This window comes from Meleagris gallopavo, chromosome 2 (assembly GCF_905368555.1).
Source record: "Meleagris gallopavo chromosome 2, MGAL_WU_HG_1.1, whole genome shotgun sequence".
Classification (NCBI taxonomy): Eukaryota; Metazoa; Chordata; class Aves; order Galliformes; family Phasianidae; genus Meleagris; species Meleagris gallopavo.
Window position 1 is genome coordinate 3,463,793 of NC_139405.1, and position 27,324 is coordinate 3,491,116.

General features: G+C 46.6%; 1 protein-coding gene across 1 annotated transcript; it reads right to left on the bottom strand.

The window, feature by feature from the left end:
- Positions 1-22,811: 22,811 nt before the first annotated feature.
- On the bottom strand, positions 22,812-26,271 carry PAX1 (paired box 1; the record flags this gene model as incomplete). The annotated part of the gene is made up of 4 exons (XM_085218491.1): positions 22,812-23,466; positions 25,084-25,288; positions 25,366-25,496; positions 25,614-26,271. Coding segments are annotated over 4 exons (1,086 nt in total), but the record flags the coding sequence as incomplete, so codon positions are not given.
- Positions 26,272-27,324: the final 1,053 nt, after the last annotated feature.

The window sequence follows — 27,324 nt, forward strand, 5'->3', positions numbered from 1 at the left end:
CTGGAAACGCCAACCAAACCCTCTGCATCCAAAGGAAAACACACACATTCCCCAATAAAGGGAAGTTCTGAAGGTTTTAGGGGAAATCACTGCAGACCCTGGCAAAACCGAGATGGGCACAACTTGCTGGATGAGTTGACTGTTGAAGAAATGAAACTTTCCAGTGACCACAACTATTCATTAATTTGGGTTGGATTCAGCTAGCAAGGAGGAGAAAACTAGGAAGGTAAATTCAAATTGTTAGGGTTCTTTCTGGTTTCTGTTCTGGTTTTGTTTGTTTTTTTTTTTTTCTTGGGGGGAGAGGATTTTTTTTGAAATATGTTGAAATATGTTTTGAAATATGAATGATCTTCATTCATTTTTGGTGCAGTAAGATATTTGATCCAAACTTCAGCACTGCTGCCCACGGCTACCCCCAGCGCTCCCTTCTTTTTTTCTTCCAAAGGAAACCCAAAGCTGAGTATTTCACTTTTCGTTGATCCAAAATAACTTGGGATGTGCCTGAGGTTTCGTTTGTTGTTGTTCTGATTTGTTCACTCAGCTGAAGATTAGTTTATTCCTGTGGCTTTGTGGCGTGTGGTCTTGGGGCACAGAAGGGAGGGGTGATGGAAGAGCAGGCTGCAGACGCTGTGTCCTTCAGGAGCTGCCAGGGGGCAAGCTTGGTAGAACCTTAACACCTTTGTGTGGGGAAAAGAATCATAGAAACATAGAATCATTAGGGTTGGGAAAGACCTCTGAGATTATCTAGTCCAACCATTGGAAGTCCATTATCCCCAAATTTCTTGTCAACCACTGCTGTCATTGCCTTGAAAGGAGATGCTGGGTTGACTTGACAGGATCCAGTTTTGATGAATTTCTAGCATTTGGCTTTAATTGTTGCTTACAACTGAATGGACAGGCCCGATTGCTGGAATTAGACTTGTTCCCACCCTACTTAAAATGATGAGTTTTTAATGGCTTTAGTCCTGCTGGACAGGGAATTTTCTGTGTATCCACCTGCTTCACACATCTGCATAGTCATGCCTCCTATTTCTTTCCATGGAAACTGCAACAGATGCAAAGAGCACAATGACACTATTTGATAGAGCAAATTCTCATTTACAGGATACTATTTTTCGACATACTCACATCCATTAGCTGTGCATTTTTACCAGCAATGAACAAGAATCTGCATGCCAGGCCTGCGAAAATCTGCACCAGCTGAGGCAGCCTACTGTTCCACAGCTGCTATGACGGTGTCACTGCCAGGGAAATATTGTTCACGCAGTCCATCTTTCATCAACCCAAAAAAATGGAAGCCCAAAGGCACCAAATACAAACAATATGGTGGGTGTCATAGGATAGTCCATCCAAGACTGACAGTGTGCTTTGTGGTCTTCAAACTGGTGTGAGGCCTGTCATTACCGTGTTACAGGAGAAAGGTTGTCTTTTTTGTTGGCCTGACTCTGGAGGTTTGAGCCTTCAGCTTAGCCAGTGTTGCAATGTAGCAGTCAGAGCTTATGGTTTGATCCTGTTCTGGGAAATCCCAAAGGATCACCCCTTTCATATCCCAAAGGAGGGTACACCATGTTACCCACTGGGGGCTGCATCTTGAACATTTTCTTCAATGAGGAATTCACATGTCACTGCTCCATGACCCCAGCTTGTGGTGGCGACATCACATCTCATGACTGGTGACAGTGAGATCCAGGAAGCTGCCACATTCAGCCTCTTACTGGTTCAGAAGATCCTGGCCAACTTGCATATGGATGAGCCACTCAAGACACACTTCATTTCATGATGTGACAGCTGTGCATAGCCATCTAGAATGTGGTTTGTATTCAACACCACTGTCAGCACTGCTGAAACACACCGCCCACTCCTCACTGTGCTCACAACCACAGTTTGGTCTGCATAAACATTCAGCAAGCATCAGTGAATGTCATTGGGTGCAATTGTTTCCACATGGAGGAATTCAGTGACACACCTTTGCTTCATCTGCACTGCCGTGTCAGGCACACCATTCTGTCAGTGCCCCTCTGCTGCCAGCTGTCACACAGCAACAAAATGGAATGGGGTATTGGTGGGAAGGTTCAGCCTGTTCTGCCATCCACAAGCATCCACCTCTGATGTCACAGGGCAACATAATAAAATAGGAGGCATTACTTTTGGAGCAACCATCTCGTTTTGTATAGCTGTGAGATTTCCCTTGAACATTGCTTACATGCACTGGACCTCTTTTTGCGTGTGTCTGCTAGCTAAAATCAGTGCAATGAAGGATGGCAAAGGACTGTGCAAGGCACCAAGCTGCGTTTGAATTCCGCTGATCAGATATAAGCGATCCAGACTGTTTTATATTTGAAAATACAACATCAGATCTATACTGCTATTCAGTATCACATACTCTGCTGATCACTCTGAAAGTGTCCTGACATCCCCTGGAACACCCAGTGCTGTTAACACAAAACACTCCTTGTCCTTGAGGGTTGGTAGCTCTCAGGAGCCTAGTGAGCTGCAGGTTATTCCAGCCCCTCCAAAATGCTCTTGGCTGCAGCAAGCCCATCTGCCAGGCTCTGATTCAGGGCATTCTGTGTCTTTTTCGTGGCACAAAAAGTTAATGGGAATCAAGAAAATCTCAATAGAATGGGACGAAACAACTGGCTGATGTCCAGATGCACTCTCCATTTCGGACACCAGTATTTCCCTCTGTAAACGTTATTATTCAAGCAACTCAACAACTTTTGCCCTCAGTATAATCATTTTGCCACCAGAAATAATGGGGTGGAGTTCTGGCTCTCCATCCTAAGAGCAGCTAACCAACACTTTACATCAAAGCCCTTTCATTCCCCGGCAGGAGGAGTTATAAATGGGCCTCGGTGCAAGCGGCACGGCTCCTGCCTGAGGACCGAGTGTTAGAAGTACCTCATGCTTTCATATGCCACAACATTAATATCAACCATCCTGGAAGTTAAAAGAATATTTATACACGTACGCATCACATTAATAATGCATCAATTGACTGCTCTTATATTTAGAAACTAATATATTAAAACAAATTACCAAGTGACAAAACTTTCTTGACAGGGGATGAAATATATTGGTCTGCTTTATTGTATGTTCTATATATTATTAGAAATCGAGTAAATTCTTCCCATACTGCGACTTTTTAAAGTAAAGTCTTCGTGTCTGATTCTCATTTGTGCTCCAGGCTGCGTATGCTTCCCTGCAAAGTGGCAATAGGGCAGATAAGAACGAAGTCTTTCAGAGCTGAAGGCCTTAAATCTCCCTATTTGGGATGTACTTGATTGGAGAAAATAACCTTTTGCCCAGTATGTAGCTGTGCCGGGGGTGGACGTATCAAGCACAGATTTCGGGGACTCGATACTAAAATTCTGGAAGGTCTTTAGAGTAATCCTTTAATCTGTTTACTGTTAGATACAAGAGAAAATGCTTATTTACAAGAGTAAACATCTACTTCCATTTCAAATAGGGGCTTAATCTGTTTAGGGAAAGGCTTGAGAGGAAATAATTCAAACTACTTTAAAGATTAAGGTTATCGTTTTTTTTTTTTTTTCCTTCAAAGGAGTTTGCAGGCAACCTTCAGAGGAAGGCGTGTTCGTTCAGTCTGAAAGCGCTTTAAATGCTCCATCATTTGACCCTGTAGCAGTGAGGCTCAATGTGAGATTGGCCAATTTTGGCCTGTTTTGCAGTTTTTGCAGTGATTTTTAACCCCGCGATATTATATTTCATTTTTACTTCTGTCTTTCGGTAATTAGGGCATTCTGCAGCAAGCATTAGGGATACTTTGGAATGGTTTAGTGATTAAATGCTTGGTTTCCTTTTAAGTCTTAATTCAAATACACTTCTGATTAAAACCATCCATCCGACCAGCCCCTCCTAGCAATGAGCATCGATTGATTTCCATGCAGCACCTTCTCACGAGGACAGAACAAATCGACTCCCATTTGCTGCAGACCCATCACCCTGCTGAAAGCAGTCGTGTCTTTTAATGTTATACCCAAATTTCTGTCTAAATTAGTAACCGTGGAGGTGGAGGGAGTGCTCTCCCATCTCCTGGCTAGCCCCTTGCTTCACAGTGGGACTCAGCCCCACAGCAGGTCTCATAGAATCATTAAGGTTGGAAAAGACCACTAAAATCCAACCATCCACCCATCATAGTGCTTTAGAGAGGAAATCATCTCATTCCAGCCAAAACCTCTCAGAATTTATGAGAAAGCAGAGAATACAGTTGTTGGCACATCCTCGGTATAAAAAGAGACATCCCAAATAGTTCCTCTTGTGAACCCATATGCTGATGTCAGCAGTTTGCAGCTCTGCTGTGCACAGATGGATTCACCAGGTGTGGTGGTTCAAACATTTGGATGGATGAAATTTTCTGGGCAATCATAAACCAAAAAGAACCTGATCAGTTTGATCTCCAATCTTAAAAAAAAAAAAGGGTTGACTTTCCTATTTTTTTCCTTCAGGGGAGGTGAGATTGGCATGGTTGGTGCCAAGAAGTGCATAAACCATTCATTAAAGAACGTTGTGATTTGTTTGATCGATTTCTTTATAGACACGGCCATGTTTTATTAGGAGAGCTGAAGCTCACTGATTGCTGCTGTGAGCATTGAGTTCCTCTTTTTCCCCAGAAAACAAGGCCATCAGTCCGTGGCAATGCTCTAAGGGCCCTGTAGTCATGCAGAGCTCAGGTGAGCATGACTTGCTTCCCAATTCCCACACTTCTGGAAGGCTGCACGGTGCCTGAGAACGACTCCCAGCGTGTTTACTTTCCCATGAAACTTGGATTCGGTAATCCTGTGGTTTTCATTATTTTATTCCTGTTGTTGTTACGGTATGCCTGTAACGAGAGGCAGCAATTGGAATCCCCAAGGAACAGCTTGGCTCGGTGCTGGGTGGGTTTACCTGCTCCTCAAGAACAAGTGATGCAGCCAGCAAGGTGAAAGCTAATTTCTTTGTAACTAAGGTTTAATTGAAAATAATTATTGCGCTGTTAAGGAAGCAATGTCCTCCATTATTTATTTACAACTTGCGCATTAAAATGCTTAACTGGAGCTCAACCCTATTAAAACAATCTGCAGCATCAGCGTATTACTCTCTTTACAATTAGCCTCCTAAGAGAGGCTGAAAGGATCCTCCTTATTCTTTTTTTAAACACAGACTGTCCCCAAAGTCACACAAAGTCAGCGTTGGCTCTCCTTCACACTCATCTGTGGCACTGAGGGACATGGTCAGTGGGCATGGTAGGGCTGGGTTGGTGGTTGGACTTGGTGATCCTTCATGATTCTATGATTCTATGATTCTCTGACTCTACTATTCAATGATATGGCCCTAAAATCAGAGCAGAGCAGCAAGGTACTGTTTAAATGTGCAAAATACGGAATATTCGCATGTGAGCGAGTAGGGTGCCAAGATTCATTTTGGTTTTGGAGGCCAATAAGAGCAATTGCAAGGTGTGTGGTATTGTGGAACCCATCCAGGATTTTTTCCAAGAGGGACTGTAGATGCTTTTTTAAGACATGACCCTGCCCTGTGATTTCTTCCCCAGCCACCCATACAGCAAAGTGCTCCATCTCTGCATGGTGCCAGCAACAGCACAGGTACACAGAACTCTCAAAACACGCAGGGAAAGTGGTTCTGGTTTCTGCTCCCTGCATCAGAAAACAAGAGATGAGTCATTGTAAGAGTGTGAAATGCAGTGCTGCTCTGAGTGAGGATGCTCCAATGCTTCCATCTCAACACATGCCTAGTCCCGGTGGCTTTTGCTCTCTAAGAGCTCACCATAGTGCCATCTGGTCTGCATTTTGGGGACAAACCCCCTGCTTTCCCGTGCAGTCTCCGCTAGATGGCTGCGCTCACTGCGTGGTCAACATGGAGCAGCACGCTGGAGCACAGTGGGCAGCGACTGCTCCCTGCACAAAAGTCAAGCACTCTATAGATGGCCAGATGAAGACTGAGGATTTAATTCCCCATGCCCTCAAGACTGTAGACAACAGCCCGATCCCAGCCCTGCCCGCACACCGAGGGCTAAGCTGGAGCTTCAAACCTCTCTGTCTCCAAAGTGTTTATTCAGCAGCGGCTGCGGCACAGGAAGCCTGCGCTTGGTCCACTTGGGCTTTTCCCAAAAGTTTGACAAAGTATATTTGTGGCCTTGCATTAGTGGAAGAATTAATCACGCCTGACAGGCCAAGTGCAGCCCCGGTGCGAAAGGGCAGCGCTCCAGCGAGGCCAGCGGCTCCTGCCAGCTCTGCCCTCCTGTATCTGAAGCCATTCTTCTCAAACACTAATTTATTTTTTAGGACTCGCTTTGGGTGCGTCCCTTGGGCAGGTTTTCATTTTTTAATGTGACTGGCAGGGTCAAGTGACAGAAATGCAGAAATTATTTTTTTTTTTCTTTTTTTTTTTTTCTGGTGACAGAAAGTGGAGAAAGGAAGCCTTTGTCAGCACGGAGCTGCCACTCTTTTTGGGTGACACCTTTCTCACCAGGCTGCCAGAGAGGGTGAAAATGGCAGTGATTTGTTTGGTAACTCCTTACGGACATGCTTCTAGTTTCATCAGGCAGCTTTAATTATAACCCGAGTTTATAACCCTAGGTTAGCCCTCAGCTTTACATAGCCCAGGTCATTACACTGGAAAAAAAATACATTCTCTTTGCAACAAGAGCTGCTGAATTCTTGAAACTTGTTTTTTTTTCTTTTTGGCTATTTGGTCAAGGCTTAACAGCATATGTGCAAATGCTGCTAAGGCTCACTTTGGTGATGGGGAGGTCACCTCGTGCTTGGCATGTTGAATTTCTCAATGGATGTGTAGGATTGCTGTGGGGAGCAGGCATTGGGGTGGCCTAAAGAACTCATCCTCTTGGCCCAGCTCTGGGCTGCCCCTGAAATAAAACCTACTCCAGAAAGAAGAAAACCCATCTTTCCTTCTGGGACTGGGACTCTGTTCATGTGCTGGGCACCCATAAAAGCAAGAGATCCCAGGGAAAACATACACCGAGCTCTTTCTTTTTAAATGTCCTCCCCTTAAACACGACTTCCCTTCCCAACGTCTGTTAAACCCACCTCCCTGCCTTTTTTCATCGTGCTCCCAGTCCCTTCTTTCTCCAGAAATAAATCTGAATGTCTCTTGAACTCATTTATACTGCTCGGTTGCCTTCCCCGGACTAACTTGTTCCATATGGCCGTTGCGCTTTGCGTGGAGCAGTTCTGCCTGGGTTCCCTTATTTACTTCCAAGATTCTTAATTTTATGAACAATTTCCTAACAATCAGATCAATTAGAAAGTGGAAAAGTCCTCCAAGGGAAGTGGTAGGATCCCTGTCATTGGTATAATGCAAATTTAGGCCAGACAAAGCAATTCCGACCGTCCTCTGCGGAACAATCCACCACTGGCAGCGCGGCTGGGTTGGCTGATCTAATAAGGCAGATATTTTCCATCTTTGCATTCCTCGGGCCTGATTCTGTGCCCGGTGACACCAGTGGCAGCATTCCCTTCTGCTTTGCTCCCCACTCGCTGCCACTTCCAGCACGAGGGCTGCATGACGCAGGATTACGCCGGGTAATCGGGCTCCCTAGAACAGTCATAGCTGCCTCTTCTTCTCTATTCTGTCTTTTTTATTATTCTGAGTAATGCCTGACACATGCTTATTTCATGCCTCATACCAACATATTTCAACGAAAGGCAAACATAAAGAATGAAACCAATACAGCTTTAATGGATCAAATACCATTCTACTAAAAACCGCAATTTTCGAATCAAGGTTTTTATTGAAACAGACTTTCTTTCAGAGCAAAGCATCCTACTGAAACCCCACATTTTTTCAAAGTCATGTCCAGCAGTCGCTTTTATTTTCCCATCTCAAACAGGTAATTTTCCAATCAGATCTATTATACCAAATCAATTTACATTTACCAAAAATACATAATTACAAGAATTAGCTCAAGCCAGTGTACTTTTTTAATCCTTCGCCTGTTAACACAAACCACATATATCTGCAAGTAGGAATTCTTCAGGATATCAGTGGAAATGTATTCCAAACAATGCATTCTTATTCATATTCTTATCCATTTTAATAAAAAAAATCTTGCATTATCCACTACCAGTATCTTGCAATGTCAAGCCAGCCCATTTCATTTTGTTGAAGTCAGACCGCTTTTCTTATCTCACTCATTTATATGGAATTAATATAGTGCGTATTGGATGTGACGCCTAATGGCTTTGGTACAATAGCACCAGCAAGCTATTTTCAGTATCACCAACAGCTGGATTGCTGCTATGCACCAAACCAAGGCATGTTTTATTGAAAGCAGGAGGCAATCGCATCTTCATGACGGAGACTTACACGTGCAGTTGCATCTTGCACAAGACTGTAACTTTGTAAGTATTCTTGGCCACACCAGTATAGGAAGCTCATTCGGGACCATCCCCAGGAATGGCCGGGAGCCTGCTCCCAGAACCCCACCTGCTTGGAGCCCACACGGTGAGGTTGGATCCCTTCCACCCCGAAGATGGTCTTGTTGACAGGTGCTAGATCAGCTCTGGGCTTTCCCTAGCTTGGCCAGAAGGCAGCCTCTCCCTGGAGCTGCTTGCTGCTCTGGCTGCAGCTTCACGAATGAGCTGAGCTCGCTGTTAAAGAAGTCTTACAAAGTGGCAGTGAAGCTGTGCTCTCTGCAGATCTGTGCTGCACAACACATCCCCTCAGCTGCATACCTTTCTGTGCTTAGAGCTGGAGTTCAAACGTCGCTTCCCATGACACTACACATCTCACTTAATGCTATTAGCCACTCAACACTCAACGTTTAGTCTTGCATTTAGTGCTGAACACATCACCAGGGCTGTCCTAGCTGGTATGGGCTGGGGCACCCCAACCCCTGCCCCCATTGCTGTTTCCCATGGTGGCCGGTCCCCAGGCTCAGCAGCGCTCCACTATTTCAGCAAAATAAGATGCAAACTTTCTCCTAAATGCTCTATAATTTTGTTTTATTAAAACATTTACAAGCAGAGGGAGAGAGAGTTTTTTGCACCATCCCAAACGGGTGCCAATAAAATCTTTATACCCTACCACAGGCTCAGGTACCGCGTTTTTCCAAAGGAAAACATATTATGCAGAGAAATTATTTTCTTACAGAGAATACATTAGAGAAAGGATATAAAACTTTATTGTCGCTATATTTCCTACCCCCTACTTCAGAAAGCCAACTTTCTCAAGCGCTACATGCCGAGGAAGGGAGGAAGGAGGGAAATAAGGCATTAGTCAGATGGGGGAATGTCTGAGAGCGCTTCAAATAATGTTGCTTGAAAGCAATAGCGCAGTTTTAAGATCCAGCGCCTTAGGAACGGAGATGGATGGGTGAGTTTTGTTAACTCCTGATTTTCTGCCTGTATTTTTTGTTGTTATTATTTTAATTCCAGAGTGTTCAGAGCCATGTGAAACGAGCTGGTCCTTTACCGTCACTGCTTTCAGATCACTGTGTTTTTGGACACAAGGGCTGACCCACGGCTTGAATGGAGCCGGGTAGCTCTGCCAAAGCCAGGAGGTTGCTGCTGATCGAAACTACTCAATATTCTACTCCGTTTTTCTAGTTTTTATGGGAAAATTTTGTTTATGATTATATATTAGCCAAAGAAAGGTTGCGCGGCGGCTTCCGTTCACTTCTTCACACAAAGCTTTAATATTTGATAATGTTACTTAATAAAATCTGTTACAAGGTTCTTAAATAACTCTTTATGACCCTTTTATGATTTATGTCACAACGCATAACCTCGGGTGTATATGTTTTATGTTATTACAGATGTGTAAACTGATATTAATTGTACACATTTTCCCCTGAAGTATAGGAACTTATTTTTTTTTCTCCTTTTCCCTTGGCTATATAACTAGACATATAATAATTTCTACAGAAGGTAAAGCCGGCACATACAGTAAAAAATGGATGAAAAATGTTTGCGCAGCTCTGCCTTTCATTTTAAATGAATATAAATGTTCGTCTATGTCATAAATTTAAGCTGCAAGTAAATTACTGCCAAGTTCTGAGCCCATCTCATGTTAGAATCCTGGAGTAAAATAGAAAACATTTGTTGAATCAGTCTGCTGAAAGCAGCAAGGAAATGATGTAATGTTTGTGAAATATGCAGTTTTGATAAAATCCAATTAGCACTCATGGCTGCTCGCTTGCAGGCACGCGGTGCTGCAGCATCACCTCCCTGCCCAAGAAACACTCCGCATCCCGCAGCTTCACCAGGTTTCCTGGTACTTTAGCAAACGGGTGAGAAACCCACGGTGCAAATCTGTGCTTCCAAGTGAAAATCCGTTTTCTGAACCTGAAGGATTTTCCAGCCCGAGATCTGGCTCTGCAGATGATATCCCCAGCTGAGGAATGGCAGCATCAAAAAGAAGGGAAATAAAACCTAGATACCTTTCTCTTCAAATGTGATTTACAAAACATTTCAGCATCTGGAACAAGGGACATTAGTTTTGATTATTTCCTTATGATATTTATTCAATTTGTTATACTTAAACTATTATTGTTTTCTATTCTATCTCTCCCTCACTCTGTTCTTCTCTTTCATCCCCATATTTCTGTTCATTTGTCAAGAGCAGCTAAGGAAAAAAGAGTGAGCAGCATGAAAAAAAATCACAGCATGTCATCAACGTGGCCTTTTTTGTTTTATGGCATTAAATGAAATGCCTGCACAGGCAGAAGAAAAGAAAGCAAGTACTTGAAGTCTCTCATTATAACCACCAAAAGCAAGGCATGAAAGCAAGCCAGTAGTCATACGCTTGGGTAGTGCATTTATCTGAACTTCTGCTAATGCAGAAGTTTTCTGCAATGAAAGATACACGTGCATCAAGGACAAGGGAACTTCAAACTATCAGAAGGGAGATTTCAACAGGATGTAAGGAAGAAGTTTTTACCATAAGGCACTGAGGCGGTGCACAGGTTGTACAGACAGGTGGTGCTGCCCCATCCTTGCACACAGCCAAGGTCAGGCTGGATGGGGCTGTGAGCACTGCTGGAGCTGTGGGTGTCCCTGTGCACTGCAGGGGGTTGGAATGGATGGCCTTTAGGGGTCCCTTCCAACTCAAATGATTCTATGATTCTATGATAAGCTGCCATTTTAACTTCAGCTCACAAGAAATGTTCGATTAAAAATAACCATGCAGAGGCACAAACTTAGCCTGGTACATAAGCTGGTCAAAGCTGCTGGGATCAGCACTGAGATGTTAGCTGGTATTTTCAGTGGTTGGGTTCTTGCTCTCCTGCTTCTTCAAGTGCATCTCTGCTGAGATGTCCCAGGTTGCTCGGAGGCTTTGAGCCCAAAATGCTCCATAAGGCCCCAGGTTTTTCCCTCTTGGACTCCAGGGATTATCCATTGGCTGCCGTGCACCTCAGGGTGCTCACCAAAAGGCAGTGGCAGCAGGGACATCTCACTACCACAGATTTCCTCATCACACTGAAACAACAATGGATTTTTGGGCTCTCTATTAAAAAAGAAGAAAATTAACAAATTGAACCCCAACTTTAGGGGGAAAAACATAAAAAAAAAAGTGTGTTACACTGGAGCAACCTGAAACATCTTCTTTGATTCAAATCTGAAGCACTTTGTTTTGCTTTGCTGAGTCATTTAACTCTTTTGTTCCGACTTTCCTCTTTTAATGTAGGTCAGTTTTGAAGTAAACAAATGCTATTTGGAATCAAAAGACCTAAAGCTTTTGCTTGGAAAATGTCAAATGTTTTAGCAAGTCGAAAATGAAATGTTTTGACATTTTCAGGGGAAAAAAGTAAAAGGAAAATCCTTGCTTTATTCTGGATGAAACCAATAGCTGAATTTGACCTGAATGTGTGAAGTTTGTCATTTCTTCTAATATTCAGTTTTTAAAATGTGGAGACCTCGTGGCTCCCTGCAACGACCTGAAAGGAGGCTGTGTGAGGCGGGGTCGGCCTCTGCTCCCAGGGAACGGCCATAGGACGAGAGGGGATGGCCTCACATTGTGCCAGGGGAGGTTCGGGTTGGCTGTTAGGAACGATTCCTTCTCCAGAAGTGATTCTGCACTGCCACAGCTGCCCAGGGAGTGGTGGGGTCACCTGGAGGTGTCCCAGAGCCGTGGGGATGTGGCACTGAGGGACGTGGGCAGCAGGCACAGTAGGCTGGGCTGGGGTTGGACGTGATGGTTGTTTCCAATCTTTATGAATTTATGATACCATGGTTTTAGATTCTGTCATTCTATACAATCAGTCTTTCTGAGTACTTCCACAACAAGTAGAAGTAAGCTGGAGCACAAAGGAAGAATGACCATTTATGGTTCTTTTGCTGGGTGTGCAGTGTGGAAATAGCCCAAGAGGTCTATATCTCTCAGCCTCAGAAAATAGATTGGGCATTGGTTTCCTCAGCCCCCAGCTTTCCCAGTTCCCAGATACCTACAGGTGTGGAGACGGGATGGGCTGGGGTTGGACTGGATGATCGTGGTGATCTTTACCAGTCTTAATGATTCTAATGTGGAACATCTTGACTGCAAGTCACCTCAAATCCCTATGTGTTGCATGTCCTGAGCACGTAGAGTTTCATTTATGTTGCTGCTGCAGCCAAGGCTGGGACATGGAATGCAGGAACTCCGTGGAGGAAATCTCTGCTGCAAAGGAGCTCTGCAATCATTGCCTGCTAAGTCATGCATCACCCAGCACAGGTGCTTTGGCCAGCTGCAGGAGCACTCTGGAGGGCTCCCAGCAAGGCAGAAGTGCCATTCCCCAGCTCCCAGCCCTTCAGAAAGTTTACTGTGGAAACTGATCCTCTCTTAAAAGTGCCTCTTTGTGGTGGTGTCACCTCAGACAGGGCTGGGTAAAAGAATTACCTGCTGCTTGCTGGCCCACGCATTGTCTTCTGAGCATGAATTAATGGGGTAACCTAACCCCAGCCAGATAAAAAGCACACGTCTGTGCTAACATTTGTCATGAGCATTTCCCATGAAGCTGCCGGGTGTTGGCTTTGAGGGCCTTTTAGCACATTATCAGGATATCTGGCCCCTTCCAGGCGCTGAGTGCCTCCTCAGGTCTAGCTCGCTCTGCTCACCAGCTAAGAACAGGCAAGAACTTTAATTACCTCCAGGATCACTTGGCCAGCGCTGCCCCCTCACGTCAATTAACACAGGCATTAATTACACGCTGGTAGGAAATAGAAAGCAGGGAAGTGCTTCAGCATTGCACACTGACAGGTGTTGGGTGCTGTAGCCCGTGCTCATTAATTTTTCCACATTTCTCAACTTGCTGTGATATTTTGGTTTCACCAAGGGAGGTCAGTAAGTATTAATTGTGCCAGCTGAGGCTCACGCTGGTGGCAATTACAGCAATCTGTACCTACAACAATGATAAATACAGAGGTCTAACCCAATGCCGGTTAGTTCAGTTGGCAATCACTACTACCAATGGTAGCAGCACCCAGCTGCAGAGGAATCAGCCCCATGGGACCTGTCTTCTCTGCAGCCTGCAAGGCTTAGATCAACATACTTGTTCTGTCCAGCATCAGGTTCCCCAGAAAATTAAATGCATTCTTCTCTGAGAAGTCATCTACTGCTGCAAATGTCTAGCACAAAACAGCGTATCAGTTTTATTAAGCAGGATGCTAGGCAATTTAATAGCGTGGTTTAATTCAGTAGAATCCATCCAGCTTAAGTATTTTTCCATCTTCTACTCAACCTGTTTTATGATTTATCAATTACCTACTTCACATATATCATGGCTTTAAGTTTTTCACTCTGTAAATCATATTCCTGGATGAAAAAATGTAGTTTTTATGCTATTGAAAAAAAAAATAAGGTTGTCTGTTTGTATAAGAATCATAATACTTTCTGCAAAATATTCAAGTGATCATTTCCAATGGATGCAATTCTGCGAGACAGAAGATTTGCAGGATGTTCAAGAGGTTGCAGTGACCTTTCGAGGATAAACTGCATTAAGCATTAATCTTTCATACAAATAAAGCTGTTTTCTATCAATAGAAAGTTCTTTTCTTCCTGCCATTCACAACCAGAGATGCGCTGCCCCGAACGCGGAGGATGTCGATCCATCTTTTCTGCTACAATTCCAAAATCAATTCCATCGCCCCGTAGCGCTCCTTGAGCCTTCGCTGGCCTCAGCAGAGCTGCAAGCACTGGGGCAGTTTGTGATCAGATGACTTTCCATTGACTCTGGGAGATTTGTGGGTGTCTCTCCCAGCGTCTTATTCTGTAAGCACTTACTGAAATGCTGCCTGAAAAAACAAACACGAAGCTTAAATCACTCTTCCAAATCCCGGGGGGATGTTCCCATTCACTCCAACGGGCACCGGCCCAGGCTCTCACTGTGCAGAGCGTGGTAACTTCATTGCAATAGGCCCTGCGAAGGCTTTGCCAAATTAAAATTAAAATTTTGTAATTCTTTCAGTTTAATTGTCCATTGTATCTGATCCTGAGCGATTCCTTCAGACTTTCGGAAATAATCAGACCACTGGGTGAAATTCTGGCTTCACCGAGGTCAATGGCAGAAGCTTCCACCGACTTAACGAGGCCACAGGCTCTCCCCACGTCTGCCATGGTGTTATTTATGCCGTGGTTCAATGAGCAGTTGTCTAATGCAGATGCGTAAATGACTCCTAATGAGATCAAGATCCCCACAGCGGTTGGGGTGGGACAAAAATATGGTCTTGGCTGTCTGCGCTCAAGGACAACGGGTTTAGGAGGAAGATACAGAGCGAATATGAGTGTCCTGTGCACTACCTGCTGGCAGAAATTTGGCTCCTGTTGCCTTGTCCCACTGAAGCCCTTCCACTTCACTGATGGATCCAGAGATAATCAATGGAGACTGATGGTTAATCAATGGAGATTGATGGCTAAGGGTTCAGACTGGAGCACGACCGCGGGTGAAAATGGGTTTGATTCAAGGCAGAAAACAAACCTTTCTGAAAAACAAAATCACCCATTGAAGTTGATGATAATGTGAAAGATGTTCATCTTGCCCCCGGAAATGTACTTTTTTTCTATGTTAAGGAAGTGAAACACAAAATGTGATAAAGAGCATTAGAGGACTTCTCTGCCAGAAACTGGTTGGGTGCAAATGCCTTCAAATGAAAACAACTCAGAAATTTCAAAAATGTTTGCAAAAAGACATTTTCACTTTTCAACCAACTCTGTTATTGATTTTCCAGGCTGAATGAGGAATGCTTGTTGAATTTTATGGAAACTGATAGTGGGACTATATGAAACTGGCCATAAAAGATAACAGATTTTGTTTTAAAGTCAGATAAAAGTTATAGTCCTGTGTTATTTGGCATATGAATTTCCTATGATACCAATAAAAATGTTAGTTATAAAGCATTTCCTGAGGAATGGTTGTAACCCCAAATGATCATGGTTATTTGCTGAGGAAAATAGGTTTTATTCTGAACAATAAACCTATGCAGATTTATTAACCTGGGAAGCACACAACCATTCCATGTACCAATCCAGTTCGAGCTGATGGAATTAATAACACTGATATAATGAAAAATATCTTTTACACTCCAAAACCATTGCCTGCATAATGTCACACATAAAAGAGTTTACTTAACAGCCCTTTAGCTCTATTTTCCCATTCTTTGCAGAAGTCTTCATTCACAATGGATTGGTTCTATTTAAATGGTGATATTTGCTATGTATCGTGTTACTGCAGCTCTATTCCCCGCAGATGAATGAAAGCCAAGCACGAACTAACAAGAAAAATACTCCAAAGATGAAAATTTGAAACAACCAAAAATGCCTTTCGTGCTTTAAAGGTGATAGCAAGTGAAAGTGATGGCTGTGCTTTCGTTCATAAGTAGCCCACACTCCCTGAAACTGCACCGCAGGAAACAAGTGGGAAGGATGCTAAGTGGAGAGTTGAGTGGTGCTTGTTTTGCCATTTCTGCAACAACCATCTGCTTCCTTGAGGTTTGGATTGGGATGGGGATGAGTATTTTGTGTCCCAATGGTGGACGTCGGGATGTGGAGCATGCGGAGCTGGTGTGCGCCCCGGTTGGGATTGGCATTTTTTTTCTCATTCCTTTGTAAAGTATCCTCTGAGACCACAGCTCCACCAGACAGACCAATGACACCCACATGAATGTGCCTCCCCACTGTCCCAGCCAGGCAGCTCTGCAGCACCAGGCATTCCTTCTGCCAGGGAAAGCAACTGGAGAGCCTTCAGCCTCCCCTCCCTCACCATTACAGACACACCTGGCACAAAGATGCTTGTAAATGGGAGGGAGAGGGTTAAGGGAGGAATTTGGGTTTTGTACAAATCAGCACATTCTGCTTTTATAAATGCACATATCTATATATAGAGAGAGGGGTGAACGTTCCGGCAAAATGTCGTGTTTTTATCAAGCAGAACCCAAGTCTACAGGCTGGATATTAAGCCAAACAGCATGTTTGCAGGTAATTAGTGTTTATAATCAGTTTGTAAAGCTAAAGTGACTCCAGATCGCAATGTGCTCAAGGAAAAAAAAAAAAAGAAAGAAAATGTAGAAAAGATTTTTTTTTTCTTTGCCTATGCATGCAAATGCCAAATTAACATCTGCATACAATATATGCTTTGGTCAGACCAAAAATATTGTTGTGGTTATGGCCAATTCACTTAAAAGCCTATATGTTCAAAACCTCACATTAGTATGGATGAAATGTTTTCTGTTCCTTTAACTTTTTTAGAGCTTTTTTTTTTTTTTTTTTTTTTTTTTTTTAAGTTAAAGTTTCACATTAATGGTACTTATAAACCACAGCTGTTTCAGTGTACTATGTAACAATAGTGTTTTGTATCTGAGCAAGTTTGGAAATCTTCATGCTTACTCAATTCTTCCAAAACCAAAAGCAACCCCACTTGTTCCTTGAAATGGAAGAGATATCTGTACTGTTTGCAAAACAATTAAATTCCTGACAACTTTTCATAAGGATGATGTTTTGCTATTGCTTTGGAGATGAGTTGAATTTCAGTCTTGGAGCCAGATGAGATTTGACAGCGTTGGCTTTGGGACATGGTTCTGTCATTGCTGCAGTGAGGGGGAGGCTGAGCTGCTGCTTGCCATGCTCTCAAACTTCTGCCGGGACTCAGGTGTGATGGGCAAAACTTGACAGATACAATGGATAAGAGCCCAGAGGTAACAGTGTGGAGGAGCGGAAGCTTCATCTTGGTTTACTTGCCAGGTTAGATGGAACCCTGGGCAGTCTGGCGTGGTGGGGGGCAACCAACCCATGGCAGATGGTGGGAACTGGATGATCTTTAAAGTCCCTTCTGACCCAAGACATTCTACTATTCAATCATTCTACTGTGGGTTCAGAACCCTCTTTTTTTGCAAGCTTCCCCTGCCGCACCAAATCCTCCGGCAGATAGAGTGTACATCCAAATTCACGAGGCAAGGATTGACCCCCACGAGCCTGGTTTTGCTTGACCAAAGGCTGGGAGCAGCGCTTTGCCCTCCAGGGTTGTTTCCATGTTCCCATGTTTCCATGCTTACTCTCCTAGACCTGTCTCTCTGGATCCATGGCCATGTTGGTGGCAGTGACGGCGGCGGTGTTCCTGACGGAGGCTGTTTGATTCTCGCCTCTGAGCAGATCGTGTAGAGCTGTGTTGGTTGTTGTTTTATTTTTCCTCCTCAGCACATTTCATCTCTTTCTTCGAGCCTCCGGTTTTCCGGGAGAGGTTTTGAAGTGGCCTCATTTGTAATCTGACCTCTCTTCATGTCATATTTGCGTCATCGGCTCTGGGGGCCGTGCTAGGATGCTGACAAGTATTTCTAGCTTTAAAATATGACTCTTTGGCAACCCAAAGAAGAAAAAAAAGACAAATACCCCACTGACTTTGGAGTGTTTCTGCAGAAAAAGGAGAGGGCTCGTGGCACAATGCAACAGCGACCAAGAGTGTCCCAAGATCCTGTCCTGCTTTATTCCCAGCCGTTACTGCGAGCCCAATAGCAGGACTGGCTGGCTGGATATCCCTATGGCAAAAGGAATGAGGACACAATACTGGAGTAGAGTAGGGGCAAACAGAAAATGATCTGAAAAAATGCATTTTTGCTGTTTTCCCATTAGATGTGGCTATGTCAGAAACCATCAGCAGCACCTGGTGTTAGAGTTGGTGCTCATGCAACGAGAAAAGAGATGCATCTTCACGGACTCAGTGGAGCTACGTAGATTTCTGCAATCATAACATCTGAAAAAGAGAAAAAAAAAAAAGGGCTTTAGAAGTAATCTCTATTAATCCCCAATTCTTCAAGATGTTCTTCAAGAGTTTTGGGTTTTACATGCATGTCAGGATCTACAAGGTTGAAACCAAAGGATGTTCCAGCCAGCCCCAAAATGAAAAACCTAAATATGAAATATTAAAAACAGATCTGCTCTAGAGAAGAACTTTGACATCGCAACAAATCTGAAGAAGAAAGGGAAAACTCTGGCACTGAAATTCAGGATGACATCATTTTCTGAGAACCTGATGCCAAAACAGTGCTATCTCTGGGAGAGCTTCAGTGAAAGCTTTTGTCATCTTTGCCAGGTTAATATAGCTTTGAGATAAAAAGCACTTTCTTATTTATTCTGCAGGATGGGGGGGGCAAGGCAGGGGGGTACGTTTTCCCCTGGGAAATATTACATTCAGATATGTAGTATCCATTCCAGCAGCAGAAGACTTGCCATCTTTGAGCAAGTCATTGATCTTCCTTCCCCAACGTGTTCCAAAACCCATTGACACACAATGCTTCTGAAAGAAGCCTGGAAACCACAGTGCTCCTTGGTGGCTGTGTAACGCTATACTTGGGGCTCAGAAATGTATTACTTTTTTTTTTTTTTTTTTTTTGCCTCAATTTATCATCACCAGCTCTCTGCAAATTGTCAAGAGGAGCCCCTGTCAAAACACCGCTCTCCTTTCGTTTTTCTCCTGCGTCCATCAGTTCAGTGGGGGGTTCCAAAGAGATACAATGAAATGCAAAAGGGAGGAAATCAGCTTTGCTCTGTGCTGCCCGCAGTGTGCAGAGCTCACTTGCTTGCTTTTGTTTCCCCTTCCCAGCAGCAGGGACAGCAGGTAGCTCCTTCCCTCTAAAGCTCCAGGTCATAAACGTCTCCCAGCACTTTCAGGAAATAAAAGCTTTGCACCCTTGCACTGGTGAGGCAGATGCCTTGGATACCAAACAAGTGACACAAATATTGCAGCGGTATGAGGTGTTGATGCTAGTAGGGGGCTGCAGGAAGAGAATTACAGCTGCGTGGATTATCACAGGGACCTCGGGACTGCATAGGTAGAACATGTGGGGTTGCATAGATAACACCTCTGGGACTGCATAGATAGCATATTGGGACTGCCCAGAGAGCAGCTCTCCAGGTAACACCTCTGAAAACACCTAGGTAACATATCTAGGACTCCTCAAATGCTTCCTTTGGGTGTGATCCCCAGATAACACCTCTGGGACTTCCAAAATAGCACTCCTCGGCATGCAGCAGTGGGTGCTGCTGCACGCCCCAACATCCAGCTGCAGAGGAACACCAGGTTTGCCTGGGTAAGCAATGCAAACGGCAAGGCTAGGGACACACAGACGTGATGTTTAAGGAAATAGCTGAGGGGGTGTAAAGCTTTGGATGGAAAAGCCGTCCAAGATTTGTGTCTAACAGAAATCCATCATCAAAAATTGCACTTTGGGAACACAGCACTAGGGATGCCAAAGGTGAATTGTCCAAAGCAAGGTAGAAATCCTGCTTGCTGTGGAAGGGAGCAGCATGCACAGGCGGGGTTTGAAACCAGAGCTGGGAAGGAAAGGGGCTGCGTGAGGAAGGGCTGAGCAGTGGAGTCAGATCCCACAGCCAGTAGGGAAGGAGCAGACCACAGCCCATCCTGGCTATCAGCACCTTTAGCAACACTTGTCTGAGGCACGTCCAGGTTTCATCACCTTCCATGGCTGCGTTCTCTCCCTACCAGATATATTTGTTGTTAATTAAGACAATTGGAAAGAGACCGGATGACTGCCAGAGCAGATGCACTGGGATAGCTCCCAGCGTGGAAGACAACTCCTACAACATGTCATTCCCTTTGTTCAGGTCTCTTCTTGAGCACCCATTTAAGTTTGGATCGCTACCGGGCATCCTGCTCCCCCAGGTCCCTCCAGCCCCATCGGGATGAGTGCCCAAAGGGCTGTTTGGGAGGAAATGCTATGAAGTGCCTGAGCAATCTGGGAATCAGTGTCCCATTTGCAAAAACAGCTTATGCAATTGTGGGAAAGCTTATAAATTTGCAGCTGATGGTTTGATTTGTAACTTTTGCTGAAAGCCAGGCGGAGCGGGGCGTGTATTCTGAGTGTCCTTCTGCATACGCTCCTGTAGGAGGACGGGGATCCGGTTACAGAGACCTCAAAACATTTGAACCAGTTGGAGTTGGATGATTGTATATAGGCTGTTCTCAAACATAACCAACATTTACTGAAAGCTGACCCTGCGTGAGAGCCGGCGCTTTGGCCAGCAGGGTCTCCAGTGGCGGTGCTCAAGCAGGTGTTGGTGACCCTGCAGAATGAGTTACGGATGGGGACGTGCCTGCAGCGCCCTGCAGTCAGGACTGCTGGGGGAAGGTGAGCAGCAAAGCCACAGTGAGGTCAGAACTGGAAAACACCCATCCTGGAAATTCGTACCCTGAACGTGTGCCCCATCCTTGCGAGCACCGCGGTGACACAGTGCATGGCACTGCGCAAGTGGGAGCAGCCACGATCTGTGCTCGTGCCAAACACCTGCAACCCCTTTCCAACAGCACCACTCACTTCGGTTTTACATCTTTATGTTTCTTAGTGTGTCGCAAAGAAAATAAACACATGCTCCACCAATGAGTCTCCTAGAGTGAGATCCATAACGTTCCTCATTCTGCCCCACGCTCCCCAAAGAAACAGAGCCAAAGATAGATGGCTCAGGTAGAGCTGATGGAAACAGTTTGGAGCTAATCTTTTCCATCAGAAAATGTCACCTCATCAAAATTGATATGTTTGGAGAGATGGTATCGATTTTGACAAAATCTTCAGTGGAAAAGTGTCAGAACAGATTGTTTCCACCCTCTTGCTTTGTCGCCATAAATTCAGAAAGTTCCTCTCTGAACAAGTTCAATTTTCTCTGGGCTGTGTCAGCCTGCCCGCTGTAGAGAGGAATTTGCTGTGAACCTGGATGGCAGCGATCAGTGCAGCACAGCCTATTTTGCTTTGGGATATGCCTGGGGCTTTTGCTCCCAGCGTTTCTCTGCCATGGGGGGGAACCAGCCAGGTGCGTGGGGCACACAGTGATACTCCTGGGAACTCTCTGTTGGCCCCAAAATGCAGAGCGGCACATTCCTGCCAGCGGCCCTCCTCCCAGGAATGTCAGCACCCTCCATTCCCATCACCCCTACAGTTCACCTCTCACCACCTGTGGACACATCAGCCTCATTTCCCTCCAGATGAAGCTGGGAGCCAGGCAACAGCAGTGTTTCCACCATCCACTCATATGCTCAGAGCAGGGTTTGAGCCCCAAACCCCCTGGACATGCCCAGCTCCAATAAATCTTCAGAGCGACAATAATTATTATCAGTGCCATTTTCAACATGAGGAAAACAATCTATTTATCCTTATTCTCTCAGAACAGAGCAATCCTCTCCAGCTGGAGCTGATTTTCCTCTCTCTTCACACTGCTTTTTTTTTTTTGCTGCTTGCTTCTGTCAGCCTTCGGAAAGCGCTTGTGGCAAATTTCACCCCCAGTAATGTATTGTCCCTTAGGTTTCTAAGAATTTCCAATGGGTGATGTCCACAGCACCTGCTTGACCTGTGCCATTGCAGTGGTGGCCACAGACAGTGCTGGGCACAGGGTCAGAACCCCCTCTCATCCAGCAAGAAAACGCAAGACAACCACTGGTTTTCACTCTAAATCCATGCCAAAAAGCAGACTGCATGGGTTTGGTAGGATGGCGAGCATTGCCTGTGCATCTGTCTATTCCCTGCCTAGGAAAGTGAATGCTTCCTCACAGCTCAAAAATACTCCTTTTATGTATTAGCAGAACAATAGGGTCTCCCTCTGGTGGCAAATCCAGCCCGAGTTGTGCTTACATGGCACTGGGTGTGTGGGACAGCCAGCTGGCACCGGGCAGTGCCAAAGGGACTCTGGATTTTCATCAGTGCTGGGTAGTGCTAGGCTGGGATCCCTGCACCCATCCCACAAAGATACTCAGCCCCCGAGCTACATCTCTGGTTCTGTCAGAGGGTGGAGACGAGGGGCACCAGGGTTTGGTGTGGGAATGGGGGTGGGATGAGTGCTGAGGATGTAAAGGGCTCCTTCGGCCTTCCAGAGCTATGGAGACAGGACTCAGTTTCCCCTCTTCCCTGTGTGATGAGTTTGATCTTTAAGGGTTCTGCCTATTGATTTTTCCAGTCTGCCACATGCTCAAATGCAGATTTAAACAGATGTTTCCAGACTAGAGAGAGTTAGCACCTGTCCCAGGTAACTATTAGGGCATGGCAGCACTCTCGCCCACCTAAAGTCACCTCATTCCCCTCCCCTGCTTCGTACCCTGGCTGGAAGCTTCACAGCAACAGAGGCAAAACCAAATTTTGCCACCCCGAGGCTGAAGGCAAAGCAGCTTCCCGGGGTGGGATGCCGAGCTTGGCATGGTTCTGTCTTCCTCCCACAAAGACACCCTCTCTGCAGAAAGCCGGGTGTGTGTTCTCCTGCCAGGATATTTCCTCCCTGCCCCAGCGGAGGACCTTCCCCTTCTGCAGACAATGAAGGGCCCCACGCCAATGGCAGCGGCTGGAGGAGCCGGGGAACACAAAAGCCCAGCAGAGCCAGATGAACGGGAGCTTGGGGGGGCACGCACCCCGGTGTGTGGGCTGCCCCATTGCATCCATTGTCACCCCCACTTGTCACCTGCCACTCATGCTGCAACCGGGGGAAAAATGCCATGGTGGTCACTTTTTTTTTTTTTTTTAATTATTATTATTTATTTATTAAGGTTTGTTATTATAAAAATATATCACAAAAAGTTGTGGCTTATTTGTCCATTTACACTCTGGCCGCTGGTTCCTTTCCGGGGCTGGGACAGAGCCTGGGATGCGGCTGGCGGTCCTCGGGGGACAGTGGGGAGAGAGGAAAACAGAAAGCGAGGGGGAGAAAAAAAAAAAGAAAAAAAAAAGCAGAAAGACACAATAAAGAAGGAAGGCTGAGTCTTTTCTGCCACCCCTTCGCGATCCGATGGAGGCAACGTGTCCCCATGAGTGTCCCCAACCGCGTCCCCTGGTCTCCTCGTCCCACGGAGGCGTTGGCACTCGGGTGACAGTTGGGTGGCACTTCGGGATCCAGTCACGGTTTGCAGGTGTGTGTTCCAAGCGAGTGTGCCCGGTGCGCGGCTCTAGGAGGAGGAGGCTGGGATCGAGAGTCCGTGGATGGGGCTGAGAGGATCCGGGGACTTCCCCACGGGGCTGCCGGGTTTTCTGTCCGTGACTGCAGGAGGAGGAAAGGGAGAAAAAAAGAAAGACAACAGCAGGACGGTGGGTTGGCAACCTCCAAACCTTCCGGGGGCACAGGGAAGGAAGATCCCGTCGAGTCCCCCAAGCAATAGGGACCGCGATGGTGACAAATCCCCTTTTGCCAAAGGAAGGGAAAGAAGAGAAGGGAAAAGGGCAAGGAACGGGGGGGGGGAAGGCGGGGGTCTGCAGCCCGTGGCGGCTGTAGTACAGCTGTGGCACAGCACCGGGTGCAGGTCGGACCCCGCGTATCCCCGCGTATCCTCCGCACGGGACAGGGGGTGCGAAACGTCCCGTCATTGCTATGCTGAGTGAAGAACCTGGGAGAATTTCCAGCGTAACAACGGCCCCGAAGTAGGAAAAGGTCTCAACCCGACAAACAAAATACCCAGCTGATTTTTTTCTCTCTTTTCTCCTTCTTTTTTTCCCTACCCTCTCCCCCCATCCCCACCACCCCCCCGTCCGCCCGCAGCACCAAGCAGATCCCCGCACCCGCAGCGGGAGCCGCCGAGCCCGGAGCAGCGCGGCCCGGAGCACCGCCGGTACCGGATTGGGCCAGAGAGCCGAGCTCTGAGAGGGGAAAAGGGGAAGAATATAGAAGACAACCATAATAAAACGAAAGAAAGTTCGTGGGCCTTTCGGCAGATACAGCTTAAGAACTGCCAGGTCAGAAAATTCAACCTCCAAATCTCTTAAAACGTGGGGAGAATAATCCGAAAAATATATTAAAGGCGCGCTTCGTTCGTTTCCTTTCCCTTCCCTTTCTACTTTTTCCCCTTTCTTCATTCCTTCTTTTCTCTTTTTCTTTTTCCTTCCCTTTTCCCTTTCTCTCTTTCTCTTTTTTTCCTTTCCTTTCTTTCTCCGCTTTCTCTTTCGCTATTCTTATTCTTTTTTAAACAAAAAAATACGTTTACAACGACCCGTTTTCACCCATTGATATTCGCAATAACTCGTCCCCGAGACGGCCGATGTTCTAACTCGCAGCAGGTTGCCGGAGTTGGATAGAAACGGTAAAAGGTCGGATACATATATGTATATATATTAAAAAAAAAATAGAATAAAGAGAAGGACTAATAAGCGGGAAATGGATTGCAAATGTGAAAAATATTAGAAAGTCTAATGCCACGAAAAAGGAGAAAGATATCGACGGGGGATTTTATATCCAGAACAGATGAGTTAGGATTTCTTAAACGAAACCACCTATCGGGCAAATAAATCTTTCAGAACTGAAGCGAAATCATTCACGGCAGATAAAAGAATCGTCCCAATTAGCGGTAAACGCGTTCAAATCAAAGCCGCGTTCTGCAGACGGGGTTTATCTTTAAATCCCTCCCGAGGCAGAGAGCGGGGCCCCGGCAATCGGGATTGGGAATAAGATTTAATGATCCCCGATCTTGCACTCTGCCTTTCTCCGAGCTGCCTTCGATCGGAAGGGCTCCGGGAAAATGCCTTCCAGCCCCAGGTGCCGCGTTACCCGGCGCTGCCCGGCGGGTGCCATCGGGGTACAGCGGGGTAGGAGGATCCCACCGCCCCCGTCGGGTCCAGTCGCTTCCCTCCGCCCCCCTTTGCCCCCAGACCTCCGGTCTCCGCTCACCTTCCCTGCCGGGCTGCTTGAAGGCCATGGCGCTGGCCAGATCGCCTCCGTGTACCGTCACACCGGGGCCGTGGTGGCCCTGCGGCTGCCAGGGGTGTCCCGGGGGGATGTAGCCGCCGGGCGCGCCGTAGACGCCGTGCTGGTTACCGGGGGGATAAGCGCAGGCCGGGAGAAAGCTGCCCACGGAGGAGAGTCCCGGGGCGGGCTGGGCACAAACACGCGTGTCGGAGACGCGTGGCAGCCCTGGCGGCTGCCCCCGGTTCCGGCCCCTCCGCCCCTTACCTGCGGGTATTTGATGTCCCCTTCCACCGCGGCTTTGTCGGCCTGGGCGGAAGGGAAGGCAGTCCTGTTCACGCCGGGCCAGTCTTCCATTTTGGGGGGGTAGGCAGAGCCCTCCGTACCACCCAAAGCGCCTGGGCAGGACAGAGCCGCGGAGCCGTCAGGATCAACTTTCTGCCGTCGGGGCTTTTCCCGACGGAAAAAAAAACCCCGAGGGCAGAAGCGCTGTCCCAGTGACTTTCTGTACCCACCCGTCTGCTCCACGAACGTGCGGATGCCCAGGATGTTGGTGACAGAATGAGCCGAGGGCCAGGAGCGAGGCAGCCCGACGTGGGCCGCGGGGACGGGCCCGGGATGAGCGCTCATCTTGGCTGCCGGCGGGGCCATGGGACCGGGGTACGGGTACTGGTAAAGGGGGTTGTAGGGCAGGGCCGGCTGCGGGGGGGGCTGCTTGCCGCCGTCGTAAGGGCCGCCGGGCTGCGAGAGGCTGCCGATTTTGTTCCTCAGGATCCTGCTGATGGAGCTGACCGACGGCACGTTGTACTTGTCGCAGACGCCGTCGGCCAGCAGCCGGTCGCGGATCTCCCAGGCGAAGATGCCGGGATCGCCCTGCTTGTAGTCGCGGATGTGTTTGACCACGTTGGGGGTGGTGACACGCGGCTTGCTGCCCCCGATGGCTCCGGGCAGGATGGAGCCGGTCTCGTTGTAGCGGGCCAGGATCTTGCTGACGCAGCCGTGCGAGACCCGCAGCTGGCGGCTGATGTCGCACGGGCGGATGCCGAGCTGGGCCAGCTCCACGATCCGCAGGCGGATGGCGTTGGGCAGCGGGCGCCCGTTCACGAAGACACCACCCAGCTGGTTCACCTCCCCGTACGTGTGCTCTGCCGGGCCGCCACGGGCCGGGCGGGGAGAGCGTCAGTGCCCGGGGAAGGAGGAGATGGATGGGGAGGGAAAACGGGGAAAGGAAAGGAAAGGAAAGGAAAGGAAAGGAAAGGAGAGGAAAGGAAAGGAAAGGAAAGGAAAGGAAAGGAAAGGAAAGGAAAGGAAAGGAAAGGAAAGGAAAGGAAAGGAAAGGAAAGGAAAGGAAAGGAAAGGAAAAGGAAAGGAAAAGGAAAGGAAAGGAAAGGAAAGGAAAGGAAAAGGAAAGGAAAGGAAAGGAAAGGAAGGAAAGGAAAGGAAAGGAAAGGAAAGGAAAGGAAAGGAAAGGAAAGGAAAGGAAAGGAAAGGAAAGAAAGGAAAGAAAGAAAAAGAAGAAAGGAAAGAAAAGAAAGAAAGTGAAAGGAAAGGAAGAAAAAGGAAAGGAAGGAAAGAGAGAAGGAAAGGAAAGGAAGAAAAGAAAGAAGAAAAGGAAAAAAAAAGGAAAGAAAAGAGAGAAAGAGAAAAAGGAAGAAGGAAAAAGAGAGAAGAAAGAGAGAAGAAAAAGAAAGAAAGAGAGAAAGAGAAAGAGAAAGAGAGAAGGAGAGAAAGAGAGAAAGAGAGAAAAGAAAGAAAAGAAAGAGAGAAAGAAAGAAAGAAGAGAAGAAAGAAAGAGAGAAAGAAAGGAAAGAGAGAAAGGAAGAGAAGAAAGAAGAAAGAAAAAAAGAAAGAAAGAAAGAAAGAAAGAAAGAAAGAAAGAAAGAAAGAAAGAAAGAAAGAAAGAAAGAAAGAAAGAAAGAAAGAAAGAAAGAAAGAAAGAAAGAAAGAAAGAAAGAAAGAAAGAAAGAAAGAAAGAAAGAAAGAAAGAAAGAAAGAAAGAAAGAAAGAAAGAAAGAAGAAAAAACACAGAGAAGGGATTAGGACGAGGATCGAGGAGGACGGGACTCCAAGGCAGGCAGAGCGGAGCGCGCTGCCGGTCGGGCCCTCCGCCTGTCCCCGCCCGCCGCCACGACGTCCCGCTGCTGCCCGCAGCCCATCCCGCTCCTCAGGGCAGCCAAGCCGGTGCCTGCGGCGGGCGGGGGTCGTTCCCGGCGCCCCGTGCCCGGA